The sequence below is a fragment of the Nelusetta ayraudi genome, unplaced genomic scaffold (genome assembly GCF_046127955.1).
Source record: "Nelusetta ayraudi isolate G7.1 ecotype Tasmania unplaced genomic scaffold, CSIRO-AGI_Nayr_v1 ptg000111l, whole genome shotgun sequence".
In the NCBI taxonomy this organism is placed as follows: Eukaryota; Metazoa; Chordata; class Actinopteri; order Tetraodontiformes; family Monacanthidae; genus Nelusetta; species Nelusetta ayraudi.
In genome coordinates, this window is record NW_027466161.1 from 556,479 (window position 1) to 581,971 (window position 25,493).

The 25,493-nt window shown below is 47.6% G+C and overlaps 3 protein-coding genes across 4 annotated transcripts in view; 1 reads left to right on the forward strand and 2 right to left on the reverse strand.

Annotated features, from left to right (window-relative positions):
* Positions 1 to 4,774, forward strand: part of shank3a (SH3 and multiple ankyrin repeat domains 3a) — a 176,202-nt gene extending 171,428 nt beyond the window's left edge. For both annotated transcript variants that reach the window (XM_076049282.1, XM_076049283.1), the window contains one exon: positions 1,905 to 4,774. In XM_076049282.1, coding sequence (XP_075905397.1) covers positions 1,905 to 2,475 — 571 coding nt within the window. In that variant the 3' untranslated portion in view covers positions 2,476 to 4,774. The remainder of the gene's footprint in view (positions 1 to 1,904) is intronic.
* Positions 4,775 to 6,132: 1,358 nt separating this feature from the next.
* Positions 6,133 to 10,752, reverse strand: rabl2 (RAB, member of RAS oncogene family-like 2). The gene is made up of 8 exons (XM_076049287.1): positions 9,862 to 10,752; positions 9,727 to 9,756; positions 9,447 to 9,526; positions 9,245 to 9,324; positions 8,785 to 8,896; positions 8,568 to 8,665; positions 7,913 to 7,996; positions 6,133 to 7,814 (listed from the first exon to the last, which is right to left on the reverse strand). Exons 1-8 carry the CDS (start codon positions 9,966 to 9,968, stop codon positions 7,734 to 7,736), a joined length of 672 nt encoding a protein of 223 aa, XP_075905402.1. The 5' UTR covers positions 9,969 to 10,752; the 3' UTR covers positions 6,133 to 7,733.
* Positions 10,753 to 13,567: 2,815 nt separating this feature from the next.
* Positions 13,568 to 25,493, reverse strand: part of LOC142903576 (FYVE, RhoGEF and PH domain-containing protein 4-like) — a 44,767-nt gene continuing 32,841 nt past the window's right edge. The window contains exons 6-19 of the mRNA XM_076049291.1: positions 21,696 to 22,137; positions 19,970 to 20,059; positions 19,705 to 19,850; positions 19,242 to 19,398; positions 19,000 to 19,138; positions 18,846 to 18,904; positions 18,621 to 18,767; positions 18,359 to 18,531; positions 18,219 to 18,249; positions 17,512 to 17,592; positions 17,299 to 17,424; positions 16,969 to 17,106; positions 16,712 to 16,852; positions 13,568 to 15,958 (exon numbers count right to left, since the gene is read on the reverse strand). Coding sequence (XP_075905406.1) covers positions 15,689 to 15,958; positions 16,712 to 16,852; positions 16,969 to 17,106; positions 17,299 to 17,424; positions 17,512 to 17,592; positions 18,219 to 18,249; positions 18,359 to 18,531; positions 18,621 to 18,767; positions 18,846 to 18,904; positions 19,000 to 19,138; positions 19,242 to 19,398; positions 19,705 to 19,850; positions 19,970 to 20,059; positions 21,696 to 22,137 — 2,140 coding nt within the window. The 3' untranslated portion in view covers positions 13,568 to 15,688. The remainder of the gene's footprint in view (positions 15,959 to 16,711; positions 16,853 to 16,968; positions 17,107 to 17,298; positions 17,425 to 17,511; positions 17,593 to 18,218; positions 18,250 to 18,358; positions 18,532 to 18,620; positions 18,768 to 18,845; positions 18,905 to 18,999; positions 19,139 to 19,241; positions 19,399 to 19,704; positions 19,851 to 19,969; positions 20,060 to 21,695; positions 22,138 to 25,493) is intronic.

A 25,493-nucleotide genomic window follows, 5' to 3' on the forward strand; every position in this document is an offset into this window, starting at 1 on the left:
TCAGGCCACACAGCGGCACGGCAAAGGCGGCACAGTCGGCCGAGGCAGAGCCAATCTGATTGGTGGCCGGCTGCGTGTCATGGAGCGATGCTAACATTCTCTCCCATTGCTCTCTCTCTGCTCACCTTGCATGCTCCGCCCTGCCGCTCTGATCTGATTGGTCTAGAACTGACTGTGCGCCCAGGAGGGCAGGACGACTGTGTAAGTGCGCATGGAGCTCATTTCATATCTGTCGCTGCTTCCCTGTAGTCTGATCACACACACCCCACCCCCCCCCCACCCCACCCCACACACACACACACCCCACCCACCCCCCCCCCCCCCCACCCCTTCCCAGCCTGTGTAGAGAGCAGCTTCTGTTTCCAGTTGTGGTCGTCAGTCCAAATCTCACCAGCCTCAGATTCCAGAGCCATGCAGTGGAGGGCCCGTGTTGCCAGGGTCGCCTTCATGCATGATGAACACGGGCGCCATCACACGCACGCCAATGGCAATCAAAGCAAAATAAAAGTCACCTTAGCACTGATGTCATTTCATCTCTGCTCCGACCACCATACTGTACATGTCATGGCATTGGTTCTACACCAGTGCAGCTGTTTAGGCTTGTCCATAAAAACCATGTTTCTCTATCAGAGGAGGCTAAAACAGGAAACTGCCGTTAAGCCTGCTGTTCTTGTTCCTGCTAGGACATTGGAGTGAGATATTGGTGTGATTGGACTTGTGGGTAATTGAATTCCCAAACAGCAGAGTGTATTTTCTGCTCTAGCCTTCTGTAGGAGGGAGACAGAGGGCTCTCTGCATCTCTGCAGGTTCACCAGCCTGAGAAAGCAGCTTCCTTTCTGCCACCATGTAGAGCAAATTTCCACATCAGATGCCAATGAAATTTCAAAAGTAAATGACATCGTCAGTGTGGAAGTGCTCACCGTCGACAGAGAGAGGTCAATGAGTGGCCCGAGAGACGAGTCTCAGCGGAAGTCTTGAAGTCATGTGACAGCTGTTAGTTCAGGAAGTAGCTTCATTGTGTCCAGCTGCTTGCTTTTGGTGAGGATACTTTAATTCATTCCACTCCAGAGGCCGTGGAGTTATTGTGTGGTGCATCAATCAGCGCCGAACCTCATTGGATGCGGCTGTGTTGCACTGACCCGAGGTCAGTCTTCTGACCTCATGTCTTCTCAACCGCCACCTCTGTTTCTCTGTTACTCTCGCTTCTTTTTTAACTAACAGCAATTTGAAGAGCAACAGTCAAGACAATAGAGAAACTGTTTGTCAAAGCAACAAACCAACATTAAAGTCTGCTTAAAATGTGCTGCTGTGGTGAGAAGCATTTTAAGCAGCTAGCAGATGCTAATGTTTTTGCCAATGCCGCTTCAGCTCGGCTGCTGTTTCACCATCATGGCCTCCGCTAGGAATGTGACAGAGGCTCAGTCCTCACTTTGTTTGTTTTTTTATTTGAGTGGATTTGCATTTTCCTCATAATTCTCAGTGTGATGCTCTTCATGCACTTATGGACATCCTCATATTTATAGAAAGATGCAATGTAGGACACCCCCTTCAATTGCAGAGGAGAAAACAAAGATTTTCCCTGATTGTCAGATGGTGTGTGTGTGTGTGTGTGTGTGTGTGTGTGTGTGTGTGTGTGTGTGTGTGTGTGTTGAGTGGCTGTGGAAGAATGAAAGGCTCTTCCTGTCTAATAACCTATCAGTGTTTTCTGCTTTCACAGTGCTGTGATGTGAGAAGAGCTTGATCTAACTGTCATTAACCTTCAGCCTTCTCTGATTCAAGCTTTAGAGGAGCTTAGTGCTGCTCACACTGTCACAGCAGACTGGTCACCTCTCCTCTCCTCTCTCTCTCTCTGCTCACCTTCTTCTCCGTGCACCTTCCTCAAAGCCGCTCTCTGTCTCCCTCAGACTTTTCAGCAGCCTAGGCGAGCTCCACACCATTTCTCAGAGAAGCTACGGAACCACCTTCACCATCCGCCCCGGCAGCCGCTACCCTGTGACCCGACGCGCCCCCAGCCCGGGCTCGGGCTCTCCCGACCGCGGAGACCCTCTGGGACGATTCTCCAGCTTCGGCCTCCCGACCTCCCCGACGACGCCGCCGCAAACCATCCTCAAATCTTCCAGCCTCAGCCTCCCCCAGGAGCCCAAGGAGGTCCGCTTTGTCATGAGGAGCTCCAGCGCCCGCTCCCGCTCCCGCTCGCCGTCCCCGTCGCCCTCCCACTCCCCGGGCCTGGGCTCGCCGCTGCTGGCGCTTCGGCCCTTCCACCAGAAACCCCTCCACCTGTGGAACAAGTACGACGTGGGCGATTGGCTGGAGAGCATCAATCTGGGCGAGCACAGGGCCGGCTTTCAGGAACACGAGATCGAGGGCTCTCACCTGCCGGCGCTCACCAAGGAGGACTTTGCCGAGCTGGGAGTGACTCGAGTGGGACACCGCATGAACATCGAGCGAGCGTTGAAGCAGCTGCTGGAGAGCTGACCCCTGCCCTGAGGAGGAGCAGCAGGTGTGTGGAGGAGGTGCGAGCTCGGCGGCGCAGGAGAAGCAGGAGGAGAAGCAGGAGGAGAAGTAGGAGGAGAAGCAGGAGGAGAAGCGTTTCCTCCACCTGTCGCCCGCTGACATCCTGCACTAGGCATTGCACCTGAAGAGTCAGAGTCACTCTGCTCACCGCCCTTCTCTCGCCAGTGTCCCGCCTCCCTCCAGCCTGCAACCAATCAGATCAGACCTCAAAACAAGCTCCGCTCGTTCCACGCTGAGCTGCAATCTGCTTCAGAAAGATTCAGTTTCTCCCCTGGCGTCACCTCCCGCCCATCCCACTGTCAATCAGGCCCCTCAAAGCAGTTTTTTCTTTTGGAGTCAAAAAGGAGAAGAACGATTTTGTTTGTTTGTTTGTTTCCAACTAGAAAGCTCAGTTGCCTTTCAGAAATATTTCTACAGAGACCAACAGTGGTGAACACGGGACGATGGGCGTAGCGGCGACGGCTCAGACCAGGTGTGTCTTCTCTAGACCTGCTCGTTGTTTTTAAACCCAAAACTTGGAGCCCAAAGACGGAGCTCCACCCACAGGAGAAGACCACTCCGCCTTGGAACCCTGACTGTGCTATCTATTATATTTGGAGAATGTTTAACCAACACTCGTGGCTTTTTTCATAATCAATTTTTTTTTTTTTTTTTGGTTTTCCAAAGGGAATATTATATATAGGTATTATATAATATGAAATACATGTATCTTAAAATAGCTTTCAGAAGAAAAGACACTGTTGCGAAGAGGAAATATAATAATAAATCTGCGTGTGTGTGTGTGTTTGGTTTATAGCATAGAAAGCAGGAGAGAAATATTTGAATTTATTCCACCGATAGTTTACTCGTTTCTACCAATTATATAATATACATACAGTATAAATATATATATATAAATATATATATTTGATTTTTTTCTAAACAAAAAAAAGTATATAGATATGGAAATGACATCTTTGTCATAGGTAAACAACTTTCTTCATGGTCACCCTTTCTCGACCCGTAGCATGACGAGTTGCATTTGTGTCTCGAACAGAAAGTTTGTCCTCATTTGATTTTTATTTATTTTTTATTTTTATATGGTCTTCCTTCATAGCAAAGGGCATCCCATAATGTGAGGCTGAGACCCCAGTGGCCACCCATCCCTCTGCTTCAGCTATCGCTCTGACAGCTCACTTTGTGATTTCCCTCAGTAGCCCCGGGGCCGTGTGATGAAACAGAGGGACTCTGTCTCCCAGTTTAAAGGCCTTGTCACAAACACACTTCAAGACCCACCTGTGGAAAATACAAAGACTCAAAATGACAGCAAAAAAAAAGCCACGAAACAGCCCTTTTCAAATGAAAGTGCTTCAGGCAAACTAATGTTGAACCAACAAAAATGTGTCACAAAGGGCTGAAATGGGCTCGACTTCAAATACATGAGCCCTATTGGAATGTGAGTGCGAGTAGCTGAGCGCGCTGTGGGGATGGGAAGATCCAATAGATTTCACCCTGGCCAGTCTTGCCGCACCGCTGCTCCGCTGTTTGGCTGAAGCTTCCCTAGAAGAGTGACAGGAAGGTCCCAGGCCAAGGCAGCCAGGACTCTAAACACAAAACCTGTGTTTTTTTTTTAATAATTAAAAAAAACAACAAAAAAAAAACACAGAATTTTCCTTCATGATGAAAAAAAAAAACAATCTACAATTGTACTCATGAGTAGCTTTTTGCAGGCAGTGAGAAACAGTGAGTTTTATTCAGGCAACAGGAAGCAACATTTGGCCGCAGCTTTGCTGTGAGATCACGGTGCTCCGCCACCGCCGAGCACCAGCAGCATCCAGTCGCTATGCCAAGACTCTCTCCCTCTGTGGGAAATGCGTGCACCTCCTCTCCTCTCCTCTCCTCATTTGCCAACACTTTGTAAAAGTGGCTGGTGCAAAAAAACAAAAGATAAAACAGCAAAAAGGAAGGCTGTCGTATCTGAGTTGTTGGAATAGCACTCACTGCCTCACTGTGACCTCACTGATTCTTTTCCTTCTGTGTTGAAAAATGTCCTTGGGCTCATTGGGACTTTTTGTTTTTATTGTTACCCCCCCACCCACAACCTCTTCTCTCTCTTTATTTCTTACCCTCGTACACTGTGGGTAGATTTTGTAGCGTGTGAAACATGATTCTTTAATCCTTCACTCATTTGAAGTGAGGCAGGGTGGGAATAAATATCCTGTCATTTGAAACGTACCTACACTTGTAAAAATGAACAAATATTCGCTTTTTTTAAAAGGGGGGGGAAAAAATCACGAGCAATGTACATATGATAGATTTCATATAAATTTTTTGAAAAGAAAAAATATATAGATCTATATATGAATGTTTGGCTTATATGCATAGTTAACCACCTGGGAGAAAGGTGAGCAGATTTTATTCTTTCTATGAACTCTTGAACTTTTGAACTCTGAACTCTGAACTAGGGGATGATTTGCACAATAACAAGATGACAAGGTGCTACCATCAAAGCCACCCGACGTCCAAGCGCATCCACAAGCATCTGGATTCCCCCGAGTGTCTCTGTGACCCTCCTCACCGCATGCATGGGACTGTGTGTGTGTGTGTGTGTGTGTGTGTCCAAATGTGTCTCTGCATTTCTGTGTGTGACTGAGAGACAGTGAGAGCGCATGAGTCACCAATATGGCTGTACATCTTGGTCGATGTAAGTCCACTATAGCCTTACTGTATTTCCATCAGAGATCCTCGGTTGCGGCTGTGTCTCACATACACACATAAACACGTGCGCACACACACACGCGCGCGCGCGCACACACAGTGCACACACAGAAAAGTTCACGCATCCATTTTTATTCTTGTCAAAACTTTAATCTGAATTTCTTGCTTTGCATAGTTCCACCTCATGAGAAGGGAGCTACTTTGCCCAGTAGGGGGAGCCAGACAGGGAGAAAGATTACCACAGAGTTCTGGAGAAGACAAGGTAGAAAAAGAAAGACCGTCACTCAAAGTCGCATGTCAGCAGTGTGTATAAAGCCTCCACAGTGTCACACTTTAGTCCACCCGCTCCCAGATGGCATCGTACGCTCTGAACCCTCCACTCTGTCCGGCAGCGCTCCTCTTTCCTTCTTCAGACCTTCAGTTTTTGAGTTTTGAAAATGCTAATATGAGGTGAGCCAGTGAGGAAGAAGAAAAAAAAATGTGCCAAAAAATAACTTTGAACTGTATATTTGTCTTTGCTTTAGAGATCTTAGTCGCAACATTCTTGAGCTCTTAGACTCAATAATATGGTGCCATCTCCTGGAAATCTTGAGAACTACAGACATTTGTTAACTGGTTATTTTTTTCTTACTGTATTATTTCGACAGATGGAAATTTGTAGAGTATATTTATACATATATGTATATATATACAAATATGTATACGTGTATACATATATATACATTTATGTATATATAAATATATATGTATAAGTATACATATATGTATATATGTATACGTATACGTATATATACATATATGTGTATACATATGTATATGTATATACACATATATACGTATATATGAATACATTCCCATAAACAGGCAGAATCGTATTTGCAACATACAGAATATAGTCACACACACACACACACAGGCTGGCCTGGTTAGAACAAAAGCTTTAATGAATACCTGGTCCAGATGTTTCTCTACATCTCACACAGATGCAAAATGATGCAACAAAAGCAAGGAGTAACAGACTTACACATCATTAGACCCAGTAAGTACAGTTTAAGGGTTACCTTTGTCTTGTTTTCTAATCAACAAAGCACAATCTACATAGGATAGAGGGCGCAGTGTAACTTTTTTTTATTTTTTTTTTAATTATTATTCTTAAAAAGAAAAAACCCACTGGTGCTTGGCCACCCAGTGGAAGCAGTGATCTTATCATCAGAGGGTTTTTTTCTTTTTCTTTTGTTGATGGTTTTCTCCTTGTTTGCACTGTGAAGTTTAGAATGGTGGCTGTATCACTGCAACGCCTCAGCCTTGTCCCACAGGTGAACTTCCCCTACTCAGTGTCCAGGCCAGTCACCCATGGGTTCCACCAGAGTGACTTCTGAAATCACAGCATCACAACTCCTCCACTTTAATGCATCAAAGGCCACATTTCAATCTGAGTTGAGCGCAGCTATCTGCAGCAGCAGCAGAGTGAGGGTGACAGTGAATACTGAGACAAGACCTGAGATGTTGCCCAGGATATCTCCACCACAGAGATCTATGTTTGTTATATTATGTAATAAATTTATAATTAAAACATGAATGGCATCAAAGTCTAATTTATTACCGAGTGTCTCACATCTCAATTATTTTCCAGTTGAATTTATTATTTTGTAAAGGTCACAGAATCATGAAATGCAACACGTGGTTGATCACATATACATATATGTAAATACATATATTTATATATACATACACACATCCTAATCTTGTGTTTTGGGAGTAGAAAACTTGTTTGCTTTTGGTTTATTGGACATTCCAGCGATGGAAACAAGTGCACAACAACCTACTTTCCATGTTTGACTCAAATGTTTCTAGAGAGCCGTCGACCGCGGGGCTGCTCGTACACCACCATCGGTTGAAATGGGCTCCTTGGCGCTAATTGGCCCGAAAAGAGGAGCACGTATTATTTGGTTACATTGAATCTTCACTGGAAGCTTCACAAGAAACACACAAGTGCACCACAAAATAAATACAACAAAAAGCAGCCAGCGGTGCAGCACCCCCTGCTGGAGCTGCGTGCCACCGCTTCCAAGCAGCAGACAGTCATGTGACTTGGAGTCACACGTCTTGTCTTGGTTGTGTGCGAGTTGGATTTGAAGCTTCACAGTTGACCACATGACACAAGGTACAGTTACATTCAGGCTCTGATGGATCTCCTACTGCTAAGGCCGCACGCTCGGACACAACGCTGCTAAAACCCAGTCAAGACGATGGAAAACATCCTAACGACTCCATCGTGTACGTTTACCTGCTGATGCATTGAGGCCATCACCCAGAGCGTCCGACTACCTCATACAGTGACGTTGGAACAAAACAAAAAACCCCGACCACTGACATCTGTGATGGTCATGCAGTGTTGTCCACTCACGGCATCCATGACAGAAAGTCTTGGACAGTTAATGTCACTTTATATTTTTTTTTCCACAGCGGCCCCAGTTTAGGTTCAATCACCACTAGATGATCAGCTTGGTGGATCTCTCGCTTCATGGCTGTTCGGGACTTTCTGCCTTCAATCCGTCCTCCTCCCCTTCTGACTCATCGCCCTTCTTCTCCAGGTCAAAGTTCTGCAGGACAAACGCACCGCATGACAAACTGCACTGTCAGCAAAAATCAAATCGCATGTAAAACTACACACAAAAGAAAAAAAAGGAGACATTTGTACCTCCAGTTCCTGCAACACCTCATCCATGAAGTCGCTGGGGTTTTGCTTGTAGTCCAGGGCTCTGTTGATCATCTCTCTGAACATCTGCGTCGTAGTTTCACACAACTACCATCAGCACACAGAAACTGGAGGAGGCAACTTAAGCAAATGCAACCAACTGATGACCATACAGACATGATACACTAGCAGTCAAAAGTGTGGACACACCTTCTCATGCATTTTTTTTTATTTTGTAATCTTTACCACTTTCTCCACTGCAGATACTGAGGACACCAAATATATGAGCAAGATATCATATGTGTCCTTATGCAGCAAAGAAAAACACCTTCAATAACTCTAAACATGCTTTTTGTGAAAGGTGGCTATTTTGAAGAATTTCAATATGAAACGTTATTTTAGTTAATTATTTACTTGAATTGTTTCCTCCATAATTCCATGTGTGTTCATACGTAGTTCTGGTGCCTCCAGTGATTAAACTGCAATGTCGACAGTCATGAGGATGTGTCCAAACTGTTGACTGCTGGTGTATGTTGGCTCAGTGCCCAACCAGCGCTGCTCGTGTTGATACTGATCACCATTAAGATGTATTAGTGAAATGACCGAAGGCCATAAAGTGAAGGACAAACTGTAAGAGGAGACAAAAGGAGCTTTTGACCTTCACAACATTTGTTCCATCTGCTGCAGACACAAAGTAGAAGGGAAGTCCTTTCTTCTTCCCAAAATTAAAGCTTCTCTGCGTCACCTTCAGATCCGCTGCGTCCGAGAAATAACAAATACACGATTAACCATATTTAATTCACACATCCTAGTTGAATACAATTCAAAGTATTGGTTATTTGCTAGCATGAGTGCAGTGACGAGGTCAGACTCACCATCTATTTTGTTGGCAACCACACAGCACGGGATCTCCGGCCTGTACTCTCTCAGCTCATTGTACCAGTTGGCCAAATTCTTGTAGGTGATCTTCCTCTGGACATCAAACACCTGGAGGGAAGACGGTGGCAAGCTTCACATTTGTCATCTAACCAGTCCTTCCTCACGTCTCCCGAGGAGAATCACAACTCTGATCCAGGATTTCTAATGAAGTTAGTTGAGTTACACCTTTTGGGTGTGAAGAAAACAATGCGGAGGCACTGAGAAGCTGTTTGGAGGTATTTCTGAAGTAACCTATCTGAGATTTGAACACCTGCAGGTTCAGTGTATCACAAGTGACTGTGGCTTCGTGCTTGCTCTGGAGGTCATCTACTGGTTTCTTTCAATGGTGCCAAAAAGCTTTGTGGTGCAAACTGGCTGTGATTTAGTGCCTCATAGATAAAGGTTGCTTAGTTTTACCATAATGCATGCGTGAGCTTTGTGGTAGTAGGACGGATGCATGCTCTGGAATCTCTCCTGGCCCGCTGTGTCCCAGAAATCTGCAGGGTGGAAGGACAATCCAAGCTCACTGAAGCATCAAATGAAATGATGATGTGGGCAAACTAAATGTAATTTGGTTTCCGCGCCACAACAACAACAACAACAAGTCCATGATACCCACCAACTGACACCGTCTTGTCACCTACAGTGGCTGTGTGTTTGTAGAGAGTCAAGGCGTAGGTGGACAACTGCTGAGCGCGACTGGAGAGACAATTAAGGAACCTTTACCAGCAGATTTGACTTTGACATCGTGGGTTTCAGAGGAAGAACAAGAACGTTTCCGTTTCCCGAGAGTGACTTTAATGAATGTGGCTTGACGACAGAATGACACACACACACACACAGCAGAGCGGCACACTGTCTGATTCCTCAGGGCTTTGATGAAGCAACTTGAAGGATACTATTCATCCATGAGAAAGCGCTCCATCAGCCTGCAGAGGACACGGGAGCAATGTATTACAATACAATCTGGTCAAACATAACGCAGGGGGAATGGTTCGAGAAGTGTTGAGAGACAATGACAGACCAACACTTACTTAGATTTGCCTACTGCGCTGTCTCCCAGACAGATAATCTTCACTTGCTCCTCTGTGTCGTACTTCTTTTGGTCCAGTTCGGGGATGCTGCTAATGTCACCAGCCATTTTTTTTTTTTTTTTTTTTAATATGTGTGTGTTTATATATATTTCTCAGCTTGACAGGGAAGTTTCAGAACATTCAGACGTTTGTCTGTTTAAAATGTGTGACGAGTGTTACGTTAGCTTCGTCATTAGTTAGCTCAGCTTGTTATCATGTGGCTCGGCAATCAAGTAGTTTTTCTTTTGCGTCGTCCGTCACTCACGAACAAAGCCAACGTGAAACAAGATGGAGCCAACAGTAACACAAATACGATACATGGTCGGCATAAATGGCATTTTAGGGTCTGTTGAAGCTAAGACGCTGCTAACCGAGCAGCAACACAACAGCGCTACTTACAGTCAGATAGCGCTGCTAACATATTTAGCCTTAGCCGCACTTGTAAATCCCGGTTAATAACATCCACACTGTCTAGTGTGCATCATTTGGTCGAGTGTAGGACAGCGTTAGATTATATGTGTGCAACACAAACTAATCGCGGCGATTTTGTTAAGCATTGCTCGAAGGATTTCGTATCCACGCAACGGGGACGCTTCAAGGACCACGAATACGGCTAGTGCTGTCTTCAAATGTGCCTGTCTAAAAAGCTTTAACGGTCTCCCGTTTGAGCCGAGAAACGCATCTCAAGGACCGCAGTTGAAGTGGCACATTGGATTAAAAGTGTGATACCGCTGGTACCGCGGGCCCTTGGAGTGAAAGTACTTCAGGCAGAAATTGAAATGACGTGTGGAGATGAGGGCGACACTCCGGCACAGTGGTTAGCGCTGTCGCCTCACAGCAAGAAACTCGTGGGTTCAATTCCAAGTTCCTCCGGCTTCCTCCTACACTCCAAAAACATGCATGTGAGCTGCGACACACTGGTGACTTGTCCAGGGTGTCACTCTGCCTTCGCCCTAAGACAGCTGGGAGAGAACCCTGTGACCCTGAGCTCGGGAACAAGCTCAGGGTCACGGGAAAGATGAATGAATGACACTGCTATCTGGATCGATACATGTTCACTGGACCAAAGAAGATTTAGTTTTCATGCACACGTGTACATATACATGTTGTATTTCCTTCTTCTTCTTCTTCTTCTTCTTCTTCTGCCGCTTATCCGGGGTCGGGTCGCAGGGGCAGCAGCCTTAGCAGAGATGCCCAGACCTCCCTGGCCCCAGTCACCTCCTCCAGCTCATCCGGTGGGACCCCAAGGCGTTCCCAGGCCAGCCGGGAGACATAGTCCCTCCAGCGTGTCCTGGGTCTTCCCCGAGGCCTCCTCCCGGTGGGACATGCCCGGAACACCTGCCCAGGGAGGCGTCCAGGAGGCATCCGGAACAGATGCCCGAGCCACCTCAGCTGGCCCCTCTCGATGCGGAGGAGCAGCGGCTCTACTCCAAGCTCCTCCCGGGTGGCTGAGCTTCTCACCCTATCCCTCAGGATACGCCCAGCCACCCTGCGGAGGAAACTCATTTCGGCCGCTTGTATTCGCGATCTTGTTCTTTCGGTCACTACCCAAAGCTCGTGACCATAGGTGAGGGTGGGAACGTAGATCGACCGGTAAATCGAGAGCCTCGCCTTTCGGCTTAGCTCCTTCTTCACCACGACGGACCGGTACAGCGACCGCATCACTGCAGCCGCTGCACCTATCCACCTGTCGATCTCACGCTCCATCCTCCCCTCACTCGTGAACAAGACCCCGAGATACTTGAACTCCTCCACCTGAGGCAGGATCTCCCTACCGACCCGGAGAGGACAAACCACCTTTTTCCGGTTGAGAACCATGGCCTCGGACATGACCACATCATCTGCAAACAGCAGAGACGCAATCATGTGGTTCCCGAACCAGACTCCCTCCGGCCCCTGGCTGCGCCTAGAAATTCTGTCCATAAAAATGATGAACAGAACCGGTGACAAAAGGCAGCCTTGCCGGAGTCCAACACGCACTGGGAACAAGTCTGACTTACTGCCGGCAATACGAACCAGACTCCTGCTCCGATCATACAGGGACCGCACAGCCCTTAACAGAGGGCCCCGGACCCCATACTCCTGGAGCACCCCCCACAAGATGCGTCGAGGGACACGGTCGAACGCCTTCTCCAGATCCACAAAGCACATGTAGACTGGTTGGGCGAACTCCCATGAACCCTCGAGTACCCGGCGGAGATGGGGTATGGGGGTATGGAGCTGGTCCAGTGTTCCACGACCCGGACGGAACCCGCACTGTTCCTCCTGAATCCAAGGTTTGACTATCGGCCGTATCCTCCTCTCCAGCACCCTGGAATAGACTTTACCGGGGAGGCTGAGGAGTGTGATCTCTCTGTAATTAGAGCACACCCTCCGGTCCCCCTCTTTAAAAAGAGGAACCACCACCCCGGTCTGCCAGTCCACAGGCACTGTCCCCGACCACCACGCGATGTTACAGAGACGTGTCAGCCATGACAGTCTCTGCACATCCAGAGACTTGAGGTACTCGGGGCGGATCTCATCCACCCCCGGAGCCTTTTCACCAAGGAGTTTCCTGACTGCCTCGGTGACTTCAGCTCGGGTAATGGACAAGTCCCCCCCCGGGTCCCCCGCCTCTGCTTCCTCTGCGGAAGACGTGACGGCAGGATTGAGGAGATCCTCGAAGTATTCCTTCCACCGCCGGACAACATCCCCAGTCAAAGTCAACAGCTGCACCTGCACCATAAACAGTGTCGGTGGCGAACTGCTTCCCCCTCCTGAGGCGCCGAACGGTTTGCCAGAACTTCTTCGAGGCCGACCGAAAGTCCTCCTCCATGGCCTCCCCGAACTCCTCCCAAGCCTGAGTTTTTGCTTCCGCTACTGCCTGAGCTGCAGCACGCTTGGCCTGCCGGTACCTGTCAGCTGCTTCCGGGGTCCCACGAGCCAACATGGCTCGATAGGACTCCTTCTTCAGCTTGACGGCATCCCTTACTTCCGGTGTCCACCACCGGGTTCGGGGGTTACCGCCACGACAGGCCCTGGAGACCTTACGACCACAACTACAAGCAGCCGCGTTAACAATAGAGGCGGAGAACATGGTCCATTCGGACTCAATGTCTCCGACCTCCCCCGGGATCTGGGAGAAGCTCTCCCGGAGGTGGGAGTTGAAGACCGTACTGACAGAGGGCTCAACCAGACGTATTGTATTTCCTTTTCACCCCAAAAGAGTAGTACTATACTAAATAGAGCAAGTAAGGAAAATGACTTTTACTCTGACCATATTAATTCTATTGCTGTAAAAATTTGCTTTTTGTTCAGTTTTGTCCTATACAACAATATAAAGCAGTTATAACACTATAAAAACAATATACAACTCTAAAAATTCAGCTTTTTTTTCTGTAATCCAATGCAAAATGTTGAATATTTTAATTTGGATTTACCATAAACTTGCTGGGAGGACTGTTTTCTGATGGTATCGACTGTTCTAAGATAGTATATCATGGAAAAAGAGGAACAGAATGCAAAATCTAAACATGAAAATGTGAAGAAAGAAAGACGACCGCAGGGTTAAACTGAAAACACACAATTTCATCAATGCGGTATGTCAAACATAGAGCTATGACAACATTGTTTTATACAACTGGAACTGGAACGCACTTCAACACAGCACTCCAAATAACACAGGAAATTGATATTTAATCTGAATTTATTTTATTTTAAGGTACACTTTAAGGGACTAAAGTGCATTTATTTTTTAAACCTTTTAAAGTTGAAGGTGGCAGGACTCATAAAAAGATTTACATTCAGCTCTTAGGGTCTTTTTGTGCTCTTAAGTCTTTATTATTATTGTCGTTTTTGATATTCACAAGTAGAAAGGGTTCCGCGAGGTGAGTTGGGTGAGCACGGCGTTGGCAAAGGTTGCCGTCACAGGTGTCACAACAGAACAACTGAGCCGACGAATTAGTAGGAAAAAATAGATCTACCTATTTGCAACTCTTGTATTTGACGGTGAGGGAGCGACTTTGTGCTACTTTCAACAGTTCATGCTTGTCATACATAAATTACTTTTAAATAATAAAAATTAATAATAATTACAGCATGGAAAACACACTTTAATGTCTTGCTCCAGGATGAGGTTTGTGCTGCCTTTTGTATCTGAACAGGAAACCTTGCCAAGAGCTCCAACTCCTTCCTCCACATCAACCCCAAGCTGGGAATATTGTGAATTTTAATGAGACCTCTTCTTAGTGACTGGGGACCAAAAATGCCCCATCAATGATCTCTCATTTTCATTGTCATACAAAGTCCATCACTGAAATCTGTGAAAACGATCTCCTTCAAAACATTTTTATGATTCAAATGACATCAGACTCGCAACCACAGTACAGCCAGATCATAAAAACTAAATCTGCAATGCAGCGCTGTATAAATAGTAAAAAAAAAATAAAAATAAAAGTGATGATGATAACAATAAAAAAAAAAACATTTTTATGATTAGTCATCATTCCAAACAGCAGACAATTTATCATTTTTTTCATACAATGTTATTGACTATACTCTGAATACCGCTGTGTGTAAGATTGCGTTTTAAAGACAAGACCTTTATCCAATCAGTTTCTCAGCTGTGGTGCAGTCAGTCTTTCTCAGAGAAATCTGTGTGATAAATGAATAACATGCACAAATCTCTCTTTTCAGATGGAGCCCTGCTGATCTCATTCAATGCATCAACGGCTGCTGTGGACAATAAAGGACATCGTTCACAGAGTTTGAGGATGTGACCCACAAGCAGCAGGATTCAGTTTGAAAATCCTGCACATTAGAAAGGAAATCTGACAGATTTAGGAGAGGCTCCATCTGCTGCGCCAGGTTACCAGATGAGGTCATTGTGAGGTCTCTGTTTGCATGGTGGGGACAGTGGCCTTCAGCCAGTTGTTTGCAGCTTGGCTGACAATAAGTTGCTTTTTAGAAGCAGCTGTCCAGAGAATTAACTCTGTAGTTCTGGGTAAATAGCCTTGTTTTTCACCATGACCTGGGATTCATATGTACTTTATTACTATATATTAGTTGCCAATAATTGTTTTAAAGGGAATAACGCATTTTATCTATATGTCCTATTTAAACTTGCAGGGTTCCCATGTTAATTGAATTCCTCCTTTCAGAATGACCTGCACCCGTCACTGTACAAGTTGGTGAGTTTTCACTGAAATGAAGGTAGAGGAAGAGTTCTGTGGGGGCGCCACCACATTGTTCCACCCAACGCAACGCCTTTTCAATCAAACACCAAGCAGAAAAACACTGTGTGTACTGTAGACTTCAACATTTCCTATGTTAGCAGAGTTTCTGACTGGCCGCTGTACATGAACGGGACAAGTTTCTGTTTATGGAAACCGAAAACCATCGATGGGAGTCCAGTCCCCTGAAGTCTGAGCTTCCACTACCTGTAGGGGGCACCAGGGGGGACGGGCAAGAGCCCAAGTTTGACTTGTCAATGGTGAGGCACCTTTGCCTCTAGTGTTGATTGTATCAGACCAGTGGTTTAGTCGTCCAGCACAGCTCTGACAGGCAGGCAGCAGAGAAACCGTAAAGAAACTGGAACCAGTAAAGGACCAGCAGAGAACCAGCAGAGCGGCAAGAAAAGGCAACTAATCCAGCACTTTCCAACCTTTGGCTCCAAGTGTGAGGTCCAGGAGAGGCGAGTGGAGCCACGTCCCAATCCACTGTCTCTCTCTCTCTCTCTCTCTCTCTCTCTCTCTCTCTCTCTCTCTCTCTCTCTCTCTGTTTTTCCAGCAGCAGTTTGATTGGCCGCTCCTCACGACGCCACGCTGTCCGTGCTCGCTTCCTGCGTGTTGTTGTTGTCCACGTTGGCGCCGTCGTCGTTGCCGTGGGGACACTGGGGCATCTCGCCCGTCACCGCCACCCGGATCACCTTCAGCCAGCGCTGCTTCAGCTCCTCGCTCTCCGCACAGAAGTTATGGACGGACTTGGACTGCGAGAGGTGGAAGCTGGCCGGGGGGTCCATGGGCCGGGTGTCCTCCACCTGGTAGCCCAGCAGGGGGATGGTGCAATGGGCCTTTACGTCCTGCACAACAGGCTTGCAGTGAGACACTCACAATAGCTGTCTTCTTTTAACAAGGCTGAACAAAATAAAAAATAATAAAAAATCACATTTGTTAATTGTTGAAAACTTTTAACACAATGGAAAATATGGAAGAATATGAAGGAGTAAAAAAGAAAGAAGAAAGAATTTTTTATTCCATTGTCCTTTAGTTTGAACATATTTTAAATTCTACTGTCTTTTAGTTGTTTAAAGTTCTCAACTGCAGTGTCTCCTCATGGGGGACCACCACACTGGGTGGTGTGCGTGGTCTGCCCACTGGGGAGTGTCATCCTGGGGACCATGGCAAGTGTGGGGGATTCCCCTACAGGTGGTTCCTCACTGACCTGCAATTTTCTGTGTTTCTGTGGTGTGGGTGGGTGGATTTTTATCTGTTATACTATATTATTATTATTATACAAATGTCTAAATATAGTATATTACTGTGGCATTTATGTTGCATTTTATTTTTGTCCAGCACTTTGTGTTGCATTTTCTTTTGCATGAAAAGTGCTTTATAAAAACAATTGGATTTGATTGGATTTGATTGGATAAGGTAACTCATTCACTCTGCTTGTCCACTCCTGCATGGTTGTCAGGGAGCCTCAACGTCTTGAAAGGACTTTTCCCGCCCTGAGCGGTTATCAAGAGGCCAAAGAGGTTTTCACCATTGCTTCGTCTGACCTGTATCATCCAAAACTCCTTTGTTTCTTTCATTTGACGCGTTGTGCACGTTACCTGCGGAGCTCCGTAGAGGTAGAGCACAGGCAGCTCCTTCTCAGGGATGACGCACCACACCTTCTGCCACGGCTTGTTCTTCTCGCAGTACTGCAGGAAGCCGCAGATGATGCTGCTGCCGGAGAACTGGCCCGCTTCGATCTGCGGGGGATCCCAGGGAGGAAGAGGGCGAAGAGCGACAATCAGCACATGGCCTCTCTGTGTGTGTGTGTGTGTGTGTGTGTGTGTGTGTGTGTGTGTGTTGAAAGCTCCCTCACCTCCAGGATGCCCTTCTTCTTGCCCTCCGCCACTCTCTCACCGGTCAGGATCAGGAAGCAGTCTTTGCAGACTTTGTTCATCTTGTTGCTGTCGTACTCTAGCGCCACCTTGTTGTCTGAACACTTCCAGCACACCACCTGCAAGTCAGTGTGCAGGAAATATGACAACGGTTCAATATGAGGAAAATTAAAGTACTTCTGTTGTCCTGCGATTATACACATGCACATGAATGCATGTATTTATGGGCAGTTATGTTAAAAATGGCAGTGGCCATTGTTGTGCTGCACAGATAATTATTGTTGAGCTCCAGACAAAGTGAGGTGACTCACGTAGCCGCAGGCTCTGCAGTGATGTCTCCGCCTCATCAGAGCGTTGAAAGGCTCCTTGCACTTCATGCACATGGTGACTTCATTGTCGCGGATCCATCGAGGCGCTCGCTTCCCCAGCTCCGCCGTCTGCAGGCACATCAGCGTCAGCTCACCGAGACACGCAGGGGTAAAATATCATTGAATCAAATGAAACCAGTGAGGCGCAACACTTGCCGACACTTCCCCCACTTCTTTCAGCGCGTTCTTGAACGACTCGTTCTTCTGCTGGAAGATCTCAATGGTCTCCTGGAAGGCCTGAAGCCAGAGCATCACAGCGAGGGTCAGCGATAGTGACGCAATACACACACACTGTCTGAGTAACATCTGAGGACCAGCGGCAGGACGTCAGGGACAGCAAGGCCTTCTCTGATTGGCTGATACATACTTAGAAAAGTACATTTTCCCGTAAATATGATAATAAAATAGTTTTCTGTAGTCTATTATTTTCACGTTGTATAATATACACTTTGCGCTGTTTCCATTGTTGTGTTTTACGGTGGAGTTTTTATCCAATCATATTTCAGCTGAACATCAGCAGAACTGTCATAGCATAGCAGGCTGCTGTTGGATGTCAGTGAACGCACCACTGTCAGCATCAGTGGCTTTAGTTTCCTTCTCTTAGTTGTGATTTTAAATGATTTTTATCCATCCATCCATCTATCTATCTATCTATCTATCTATCTATCTATCTATCTATCTATCTATCAACTAAATCAGCCATATTAAGGTGATGTGATGTGTTTGTGTGATTCTGTCTGGATTCTCCAGCCATGGTGAGAAGATATCATGAGGTGTATCACTTTAGAGTGGACTAAGTGTGATGTCACTGATGGCCTGGGTGTGAGACCACTGCTGAGGACATGTGCTGGTGTGGCACGCACCTTGATCCAGCCCGCCTTGTCCTGCTCTGAGCTGGAGGAGGGGGAGGGGGAGGGGGGGGAAAGAGAAGTAAAGCCAGAATTAGAATTAAAGAGCTTAAGGCGGAGTTGTGGTGGCGGCTGTGAGTGTGGCTGAGGTGAACCTGGCCTGGAGCTCCAGCGTCCTCTCCTTCCCGGACACCTGGAAGGTGTGAGGGTAGTCGTCGTTGCTCGTCTCCAGCACCTTCATGCCGTCCACGCCAATCCGCGTCCTCACCGTGTACTTGGCTCCTCCCAGGCTGAACTTGGGCACGCAGTACAGCAGCATGTTGTTGAACTGAGGGAGCAGCAGGTGCAGCAGACACATGAGCTATGGGCTACAGCAGATGTTCTTGTAGTTTAAGAGGACGAGGTTGTTGGTCCCACCAGGAAAAGGTAGCGCTCCATGGCCGAGGTGTTCCTGGCTGCCAGCTTGAGGATGTGTCCCTCCTTGATGAACTCGTTGGAGGGGTTGACGATGTCCTCCTCCTCGCCGAGCATCTCGTAGACCTCGATGAGCTTCTTGAGGTTTTCCTGAGTGAGGACGACATGTTTGGGTCGGCGCTCCCTCTGGAGAGAGCATCACCTTCAGCTGAGGGTGCGAGCACTTACAGACTTCCTGATGGCACTGTTGGAGTGAGTAGCAGCGGTGGCGATGATTTCTAACGATTCTGAGGAGAAAAACATGGAGATTTGTGTTATTCTTAGCGAAAGGCTGAGTGGAGTCAACAGCTGTTCACAACAAGGCCTCAGTGTCCCAACTGACTTTCTGCGTCCCGGCGATCAGGGTCGTCCTGAGGAAGCTTCTTCAGATAGTCTTTCAGCAGCATCTCGTAGCGAGGAACCCTCTGCACAGGCTCCAGCATGTGGTGCTGCAGCGTCAAGGAGCCACACACCTCCTGACTCTGTCCAAAAAATGATCAAAAAGTGTTTTCATACATGTCATGGAATTGATTGAAAGATTTGTTTCTCTGTAGTCTTGTCAGGAACTCGTAGGCCAGTCAGTACTTGTATCTCCTGTATGATGGCCTTGAACTGAGGAGAACGGTCGGTCCACTGCTTCAGCAGCTCCATGGCCTTGTCGAAGTTCTTCACGTACTCGCCATACATTTTGAGAAAGGGTGTGAGTTTCTGCAGGATGTCTCCGATGCGAGGTTTGGACCCCCTGGAGGGGAGAAGAAGAGTTGCAGGTGGGTTTCCCCACAAACAAGTCGCCCTCGGCTTCAAAGCAAATTGAAAATGTTGCTGTTGTCGGGGCACTGTGACAGACTGATCCCCAAATAAATGAAAACGGCCTGCAACACTCATCTCAAAACAGTCTTTAATAAGGATTTAACTGACAGGTCTTCCTCAGTGTTTAAAGTGCATGCATCCAAAATACTTCAGGCTGTCTCGCCGGCCACCCAGTTTCAAGGGTTTCGCTTCCTCCACTGCCTGCAGCCTGAGGGAACCGCTGCAGACCAACACTCACCATTCGCCCATGCGTTTCTCTAGGTCGGGCAGCAGAAACTGGCCGTGAAAGGTGTGGATGGAGGTGATGTTGGAGAAGATGTTCTTCACCACCTCTACGGGGAACGTGCCTTTATTTGCCTCCTCCATGAGCTTGGTGCAGAAAACCTGAGGAGCCGTTGGCAAAGAGACGATTAATAAAAAAACAAAAACAAAGAGAGTGAGCAGTTGTTTTTTCACTGTGCAGGTGAAACCGTCGGCTGTGCAGTAGCAAGTGAGCGGCGCACCTGGTCCAGCAGGTTCAGTCGTGCCACGTAGGCCTTCTCAGTCTGCAGCAGCTCGCTGGCGATCTTGAACAGTTTCTGCTCGTTGGTCTCCTGGAAACACAAGAGCCACCTTCCACATTATCATCACTGCTGTGGTTTCACAGAGTGTGAAAGCAGCTTTTTCAGACAGCATCACACACACACACTCATTGGCTGGTGGTGGGTGGAGCAGAGCAGTGGTGGCTCTCAGAAAAGGAAATGAAATTTTAGCAAAAAGAGAAATGACACTAAAATGGAACACAGACATGAAGTCCGCAGTAGTTCATCTTTTTGCTTCGTTTTTTTGTGTGTCTGAGGCCAAGCACTATGATTAACAATGCCACCGACACAGCTACAATATGTGGCAATATAGAATAGAATAGAATGCTTTTAGTAATCCCACATTTTGGAAATTTGCACGATTCCAGCAACAATATAGCGCAAAGAGAGGGAAAATGACATAAATTAAATGAAATAAAGGAAAAACAGACAATAAATTTCCGTCTGATGGACAGCAGACAAAGACTGAGCTGAGCATCTCAACGTTCTAACGTGATTGGTCCTCCTCAACACCTCCACCAGCTGAGCCACTGGCAGTCTTACATGGTGATTGTGACCTATTTCATAGTGTTTCTGGGGCAGCTGCTGATTTTGCATGAATTTCCTCCAGTAAACGTTGCTGGAGCCTGGAGGAGCGGCAGCAGCTGGAGGCCACTGCAAAACACTGGAAAATGGATGAAATGCAGCTATTTTATGACTGACTGACTATTAATATCATTTCTTCAAGTTTGGCGGGCCGGATTGAAGAGCTTAACGAGCCACATATGGCCCCCGGGCCGCAGTTTGCCCACGCCTGCTATAGAATGTGCAGATGCCAGGAGGAGGAGGCAACTGCTGCTGCTGCTGCTGCTGCTGCTGCTGCGTCCTCACAACCTGTCAGCACATTATTTTTTGCCGACAATGAGTGATAATGGATGTGAGAAGTGCTCATGCTTGTCACTCCCAGAGTGTTAAGCGAAGTTGGGTGACAACCGGCTTGATGCAGGGCAGAAGTTGAGCTACAGCAGCGGTTTTCTTCTTCTTCTGTGGTTGCCTGCAGATACGAGCGATTCTAACGTCTGTGGAGGTTCCGAGTTGTCCGAGTCACCAGAGGAGTTGAGCAGAGTGGAGCGCTGGGCTGGTTGTGGGGTTTTAACACACAGGTGATGTGAACGCAGAGGCGGAGCTACATGGTGGCCACGGCGGGGGGGGGGGGGGTCAGTTCACATGAACACCTCTCCCTCCCACACTAGAGCATCTCAAACCTCACCTCTGTTGGTCGATGTACAGTATCTCCTTTTTCTTTTATGAATAATATATTTCTGACTTGCTGGTGGCCTGGATTCTATTACTGGGGAAACGAGACGCTTAAAAGAAGAAAACTTAAGACTAGGACAGCGGGAAGAAGCTGATATAGGTTGATTATTAATATTCAACACTGGTGAAGATTCCCTGTCCTCCACCAAATTTGGGTCGACTTTAAGTCGAGGAAGAAAATGATGGTGGAGAGACTGCACCAGGTGGGACCACTGCTCTATTTGATAGGACGGTGAGAGGCGACTGTTAGAAGGTCACCTTGGAAACACTTGGTGAGTGACAACGACAACCACAGTAACAATGGTTGTCAGAAGAACAATAAAGGGGATCTATCTACTCAGCGCTAACGTACCTTCAGGTCTGCGCCGCCCTCGCCGTCCTCGTTCCCATCATGCCTTTCTGCCGGAGTCCTGGCCGTGTGCGGAGGCGAGCCGCTCTCACTTCCTCCCTCCTCCTTTTCCTCCTCCTCCTCCTCCTCTTCCTCCCTGGCGTCTCCGTTGACCATCCCGTCACTGTGCTGCCGCCGGACCTCCTGCTCCTGCTCCTGCTCCTGCTCCTGCTCCTGCTCCTGCTCCGGCTCCTGCTCCTGCTCCTGCTCGTGCTCGTGCTCCTGCTCCATCTTGGCTACCAGTAGTCCGTTGGACGGCGGCTGGCAATCATGGTGCGGCAGCGGCTCCTGAGTCCCGCCGGGGTCGGCCTGCTTGTGGTGGGCAGTGCGGTGAGCCGGGCTGCTGCTGGCCGACTTGGCGTTCTGCTTGAGCGGCGAGGAGCCCTCCCTTTTACTGTCCACGCTGCTGGAGGAGACAGATGGAGAAGAAAGAGGGTCAGAAGAGGGGGGGGGGGTGGTTGAGGAGGAGGGACGTTGAGTCAAAAAAAAGAAACGGCAGGAGCGCAGCAGCGGCAGCAAGAGAGCGTTCGCACCACGGCGCCAGAGTTAAAAATAAAAGTGCAGAGATGCAACAAACTTTCCTCCCCTGTCGAGACTGTTGAGAGCTGAGAGTAGTGCAGAGGAAGTGTGTGAGTGTGTGTGTGTGAGTGTGTGTGAGAGAGAGAGAGAGAGAGAGAGAGAGAGAGAGAGAGAGCGAGAGAGTACTGAGTACAGTAATGAGGATGGGAGGGGTTGTGTGAACTACGGGGGGGGGGGGGTTAACCCATGAGACCCCCTGAAAGACTCAAAGCAAAACTTAAAGGGTTTTTTATATATATATTTTTTTTTCAATAAGCTTAAAAAAAGAGATATAATTAGTCAGTGAAATGTCTTCAAAATCACCCTGTCTGAGATTCATATTCTGAGGCTTTTTTTACCAAGCAGACCGTGTGTGTTTGTGTGTGTGTGTGTGTGTGCGTGTGCGTGTGCGTGTGTGTGTGTGTGTGTGTGTGTGTGTGTGTGTGTGCAAGTGTTGTGGTGTAGACGGCCATGACTTGCATTCATGAAATATTGTAAGGTCATTATGGGCCATTTTAAAGAAATTCAGGCTGGTATTGAGGATCAATGTGGAGGATTGATCCTCCCCCCTCCCACTTGACAGCGCACCGTCATCACCTGTTTTCCCCCTGAACATCAGTGAGCAAAGAGGAACACACAACCACACACACACACACACACACACACACACACACACACACACACACACACACACACACACACACACACACACACACACAGAGTTACGGCCTGAGATGCAGGAGGAGAGGAAACGATAGGAAAAATCAAGCGACCAGAATAAAACACACTGACGGCTCGCACAATGTCACCATTCATCTGGCTGACATCCTGTAGGTCCAGCTGTTTCCCCCCCCAAAACACACACACACACGCACACGCACACACACTACACACAAACTCACAGCCGCTCCAGCTCCTTGTGGTCCCACTAATCGATGATTCTCTCAGTCGCTGCTGTGAGTTAAGAATGGAAAACACGAGTGGCAAAGAGAAAAGACTCACAGCTTCATAGCAGGTGCTTCTCTTTTCTTCTCCCTTGATCTTATTTCTTACACCTTGGCGCTGCTCAGCGCTGCGTCAGCGTCCGACAGAAACAGGAAGTGTGTATAAATAGAGGAAGAACACCAGAGCTGGTCTACAGTGCACAGATGAATCAATCAGGAGCCACCTGACGACGATGCCCTGCTCAGCCATGAGATTCACCTTCCCCTGGGAACAACACGATGCCGCTACCAGCAGCCTCACCTCCTACCAGCAGCCTCACCTCCTACCAGCAGCCTCACTTCCTACCAGCACCCTCACCTCCAACCAGCAGCCTCACCTCCTACCAGCAGCCTCACCTCCTACCAGCAGCACCCTCACCTCCTACCAGTACCCTCACCTCCAACCAGCACCCTCACCTCCAACCAGCAGCCTCACCTCCAACCAGCAGCCTCACCTCCTACCAGCAGCCTCACCTCCTACCAGCAGCCTCACCTCCTCACCAATACCACTTTTTTACAGATCCAGTACTTGCCAGTATTTGCATCTCAGTAGAAACTGATACTGAAACTGAGCGCTTAATAAGGCCATTACACATTATAGTATTAGACTTATTTTTTAAATATCTTTCCACAGATGATTCCAGATTGTTTCTGGAACAAGTCTCACTGCTGTACAAACACACATTTAACAAAACTGTCATATGCAAACATATACAACTGGTATCAGTCTTGGGGTATCAGCACCTATTTTACAAGTATGAGTGGAGTACTCAACCTTGGTATCGGTACTGATACCTGATACTGGCATCGGTGCATCCCTACCACTACTACTACCAATAACAATAATAATATTAATAATTCTCCCACACATCTTGACTTGACTCTCAGGTTCCTATGTGAAATCAATAGAAACCTGTGTTGGTTATTTGTTCATTATCTAAGCAGCAGGTTGGTGTTGAGTGGGGTTGAGGGCAGCTGGTGCTGCAGTGTCTGCACTGACGCTTCCTGTGAGGAGCCGTGAGAAGCAGATTAGCATATTAGTGTTAATTCTGTTCTCTTCTGCTGCCTGAAGCTGCGTCTCTTCCTCTTCCCCCCCGCAGCCCCTCCCCCCTGCACCGGCTCAATGAAACCAGATGCACTTGTTGCTCCGATTAACATCATCACCCCTCCCCGCGCACACACACACACACACACACACACACACACACACACACACACACACACACACACACACACACACACACAGAGTGAAAGGTGTGGGGATCTGGCCTCCGTCTCTGCATCTAATCTGGCTGGACTGCAAAGAGACACAGGAGAGATTCTGTTGTTCGGGACTGTTGTTGACAAACTGGCTCTGCTAAGAAGATATTGTTTGGGGGGTGAGTTCTGGTTCTATATGAACAATTGAGACAAGACCTGCAAAGATGGAATTAAGAGATTTTAAAAAGAAGAAGAACTTAAAGGTGCCATGTTATACTCATTTTAAATATGTATTTGTCATCTTGGACTCCACTGAATGCAACAATCTAAAGTCCCATTTCAACAACAAGGTGGTGGTGATACCAGAGGCCAGCGTGTCGCTAATGACCTGGGAGAGCTTCTGGAGAAATGTCTGAGCCCACTGTGACATCACAAAATACACATCTCAAATAAACTTTGACCTCCACACACATCTTTCCGAGCAGTGAAGTGATCACAGGACGGACTTCTGTCCAGACAGAGTTCACTCCAGGACTCGGCATCGTGAATAACGTGGGAGCTTTCAAACAGCGTTAAGGTTTGTCTCTTCTACTCAAGCTGCGACCTAGCACTTCAGCTTTGTGTCGCGGGTTTATTTAAGCAAAACACACAAAAAAAACAACAACAACAACAACAACAACAACAGCAACATCAAGAGGACAACCAGAGTCAAGAACCAAAGCTGTGCAGTCCTACCAGGTTCTCCTGGGCTTCATCTGCCAACCACCGTCACCACGTCCCATCTCAACACTGAACTCTGAGCTGCATCTCACTACCCACCACCACCACCCCACCCCCGCAGCAGCACCACCACCACTCACTGTGTGTGTACAAATCTCCTCTCATCCTCCGCTCACCCCCCTCTGTGCTGGGATTGTGGATCTGCAGCTAATCTGGGCTGCGCTGCCGTCTGAGGATCCAACACAACACTGACTGACGGAGGGAGGGGAGGCTCCTGCTCTTCATCCTCAGAGTGATAGTG

Excerpts from the sequence above, each read along its gene's own strand:
- rabl2 (XM_076049287.1), bottom strand. The coding sequence starts at position 9,968 with ATGGCTGGTGACATTAGCAGCATCCCCGAACTGGACCAAAAGAAGTAC. Across the intron at positions 9,527-9,726 it reads CGCTTTCTCATGGATGAATA|TCGCGCTCAGCAGTTGTCCA; the intron begins GTATCCTTCAAG and ends TTGTCTCTCCAG. Across the intron at positions 7,815-7,912 it reads AGGTGTTGCAGGAACTGGAG|AACTTTGACCTGGAGAAGAA; the intron begins GTACAAATGTCT and ends TTTGTCCTGCAG.